Source organism: Terrapene carolina, unplaced genomic scaffold (assembly GCF_002925995.2).
Source record: "Terrapene carolina triunguis isolate 2854851 unplaced genomic scaffold, T_m_triunguis-2.0 Scaffold24279, whole genome shotgun sequence".
NCBI lineage: Eukaryota > Metazoa > Chordata > Testudines > Emydidae > Terrapene > Terrapene triunguis.
Window position 1 is genome coordinate 2,011 of NW_020688630.1, and position 2,179 is coordinate 4,189.

At 67.6% G+C, this 2,179-nt stretch overlaps 1 protein-coding gene across 1 annotated transcript in view; it reads left to right on the forward strand.

Moving 5' to 3' along the window:
• LOC112123310 (complement C4-like) overlaps positions 1-2,173 on the forward strand; it is a gene marked incomplete at both ends in the record, with an annotated part of 2,583 nt that extends 410 nt beyond the window's left edge. Inside the window, 6 exons of the mRNA XM_029913992.1 lie at positions 84-252; positions 480-664; positions 863-1,021; positions 1,484-1,543; positions 1,688-1,781; positions 2,011-2,173. Of these exons, the coding sequence (XP_029769852.1) occupies positions 84-252; positions 480-664; positions 863-1,021; positions 1,484-1,543; positions 1,688-1,781; positions 2,011-2,173 (830 nt within the window). The remainder of the gene's footprint in view (positions 1-83; positions 253-479; positions 665-862; positions 1,022-1,483; positions 1,544-1,687; positions 1,782-2,010) is intronic.
• Positions 2,174-2,179: the final 6 nt, after the last annotated feature.

The window sequence follows — 2,179 nt, forward strand, 5'->3', positions numbered from 1 at the left end:
GGGGTTACGAGGGAGATGGGGAAGTGGGGGGGAGTCGGGGGCTGGGGAGGGTCTGTCTGATCGTTGATCTCCCCCCCGCACAGAAAAGCAGCCTGTCCCGGGCCACGCGGTACCTGTCGGCAACGCCAGAGCGGGGCCGGGACCCCTACCCGGCCGCCATCACGGCCTACGCCCTGTCCCTGGCCTCCGACAACGCGTCCGCCATCCAGGCTGCCGACCGCCGGCTCCGGGACCTCGCCCTGCAGGACAATGGTGCATCCTCTGGCTGCAGCCTCGCCCCCCCCACGCTGCAGCCTCTACCCCCCAGCCCCCCCACTGCAACCTCTGCCCCCCCAGCCCCTCCACTGCAGCCTCTGCACCCCCAGCTCCCCCCAGTGGCGGCGGGCAGTACCGCAGCCCCCCAGCTCCCCCCAGTGGCGGCGGGCGGTACCGCAGCCCCCAAGGCTGGTGTATTGAATCTGGGTCTCTCTCCCCCACAGAGGGGACCATGATGTTTTGGGGAATGGAGCAGAGTGGGGCCACCTCCGCTTCAGCCAACTCGGTCGAGGCCACGGCCTACGCGCTCCTGCACCTCGTGCTGCACAACGACCTCTCGACCGCCAAGAAAGTTGCCCGGTGGCTGACGGAGCAGAAGAACTACGGTGGCGGCTTCAAATCCACACAGGTCCCGGCCAGGACTCCTGGGTTCTCTCCCCAGCTCTGGGAGGGGAGTGGGGGCTGGTGGGTTAGAGCAGGGGGGGCTGGGAGCCAGGACTCCTGGGTTCTCTCCCCAGCTCTGGGAGGGGAGTGGCGGGGCGGCTGGTGGTTAGCGCGGGGGTGCTGGGAGCCAGGACTCCTGGGTCCCATGGCTGGCTGTTCGCAGGACACGGTGGTGGCACTGGATGCCCTCTCCCAGTACTGGATCAACACCTACACCCCAGAAGGGAACGCGCTGGATTTAACGTTCTCCAGCCCAGGCAGATCAGGCACCAAGAAAGTGATTCTCGACCGCTCCCAGAACCACATCCAGGAAGAGCTGCAGGCGAGTGAACCCAGATGCAGCCCGTCCCAGCCCCATTACCCACCCCCCTGAGCCAGCCAGTCCCTGCCCTGGGGCCGGGTGGGAGCCGCCGCCCCCTAGAGGGGACAGGCCCCTGCCCCATGCCCCGCCCCCCTGGTCCAGCCCGTCCCTGCCCCATTCCCCGCCCCCCTGGGCCAGCCCGTCCCAGCCCCATTCCCCGCCCCCCTGAGCCAGCCAGTCCCCGCCCTGCGGCCGGGTGGGAGCCGGCGCCCCCTAGAGGGGACAGGCCCCGTGCCCCATTCCCCATCCCCCTGAGCCAGCCCGTCCCTGCCCCATTCCCCGCCCCCCTGAGCCAGCCAGTCCCCGCCCTATTCCATGTCCCCCAGATTTCTCCCGCCCATGGGCTAAGAGGTGGTTTCACAGCCCCCCAGTGTCTCCCCTGGTTTTACCATGTTATTTGATCCCCCCATTTTTTCCCCCCAGTTCTCCTTGGGCGACAACCTCCGAGTGAAGGTGGAAGGGAAAGGAAAGGGGACCCTGACTGTGAGTAACATGGACGTGGGGGTAGAAGCCGGGCGTCCTGGGTTCTATCCCGGCTCGGGGAGGGCAGTGGGGGCTGGTGGTTAGAGCGGGTGGGGGTGGGGCTGGAAGCCCGGACTCCTGGGTTCTCCCGGCTCCTGTGCCCAGGTGCTGAAGCTGTACAACGTGCTGGAACTGCACAACGGCTCGTGCCAGAGCCTGGGGCTGGAGGTGACGGTCAGCGGGGACGTGCGCTTCGAGGGTGAGTGCCCACTGGCGCGGGAAGGGTTAAGTGGGTGGGCGGGGCTCTTTAGGCCTTTTCAGGGCAGAACCCCCACAATTTCCCCATTGACAAGGGGGGCGGAGCCTCCAGGGCTGCAGCGAGGCCCCGCCTCCTCCATGATGTCATAGCCTTTAGGCCACACTTTTTAAAGGGCCGGCCCCCCGTTTCCTGGGCGGAGCTGGCTGAGGCCTCGGTTTGTGCCCCGCAGTGGACGAGGAGGATGACTATGACTATGACTATGGGGGGGAGGCCCCCGCGGCTGAGGCCCCGCTCCACCCCATCCACTGGTTCGACGCCCGGCGCCGGCGCCGCAGGGAGGCGGCTGACCCCAGCAAGCGCAACAAGGACGTGGCCTATTCTGTCTGCATCTGGTGAGT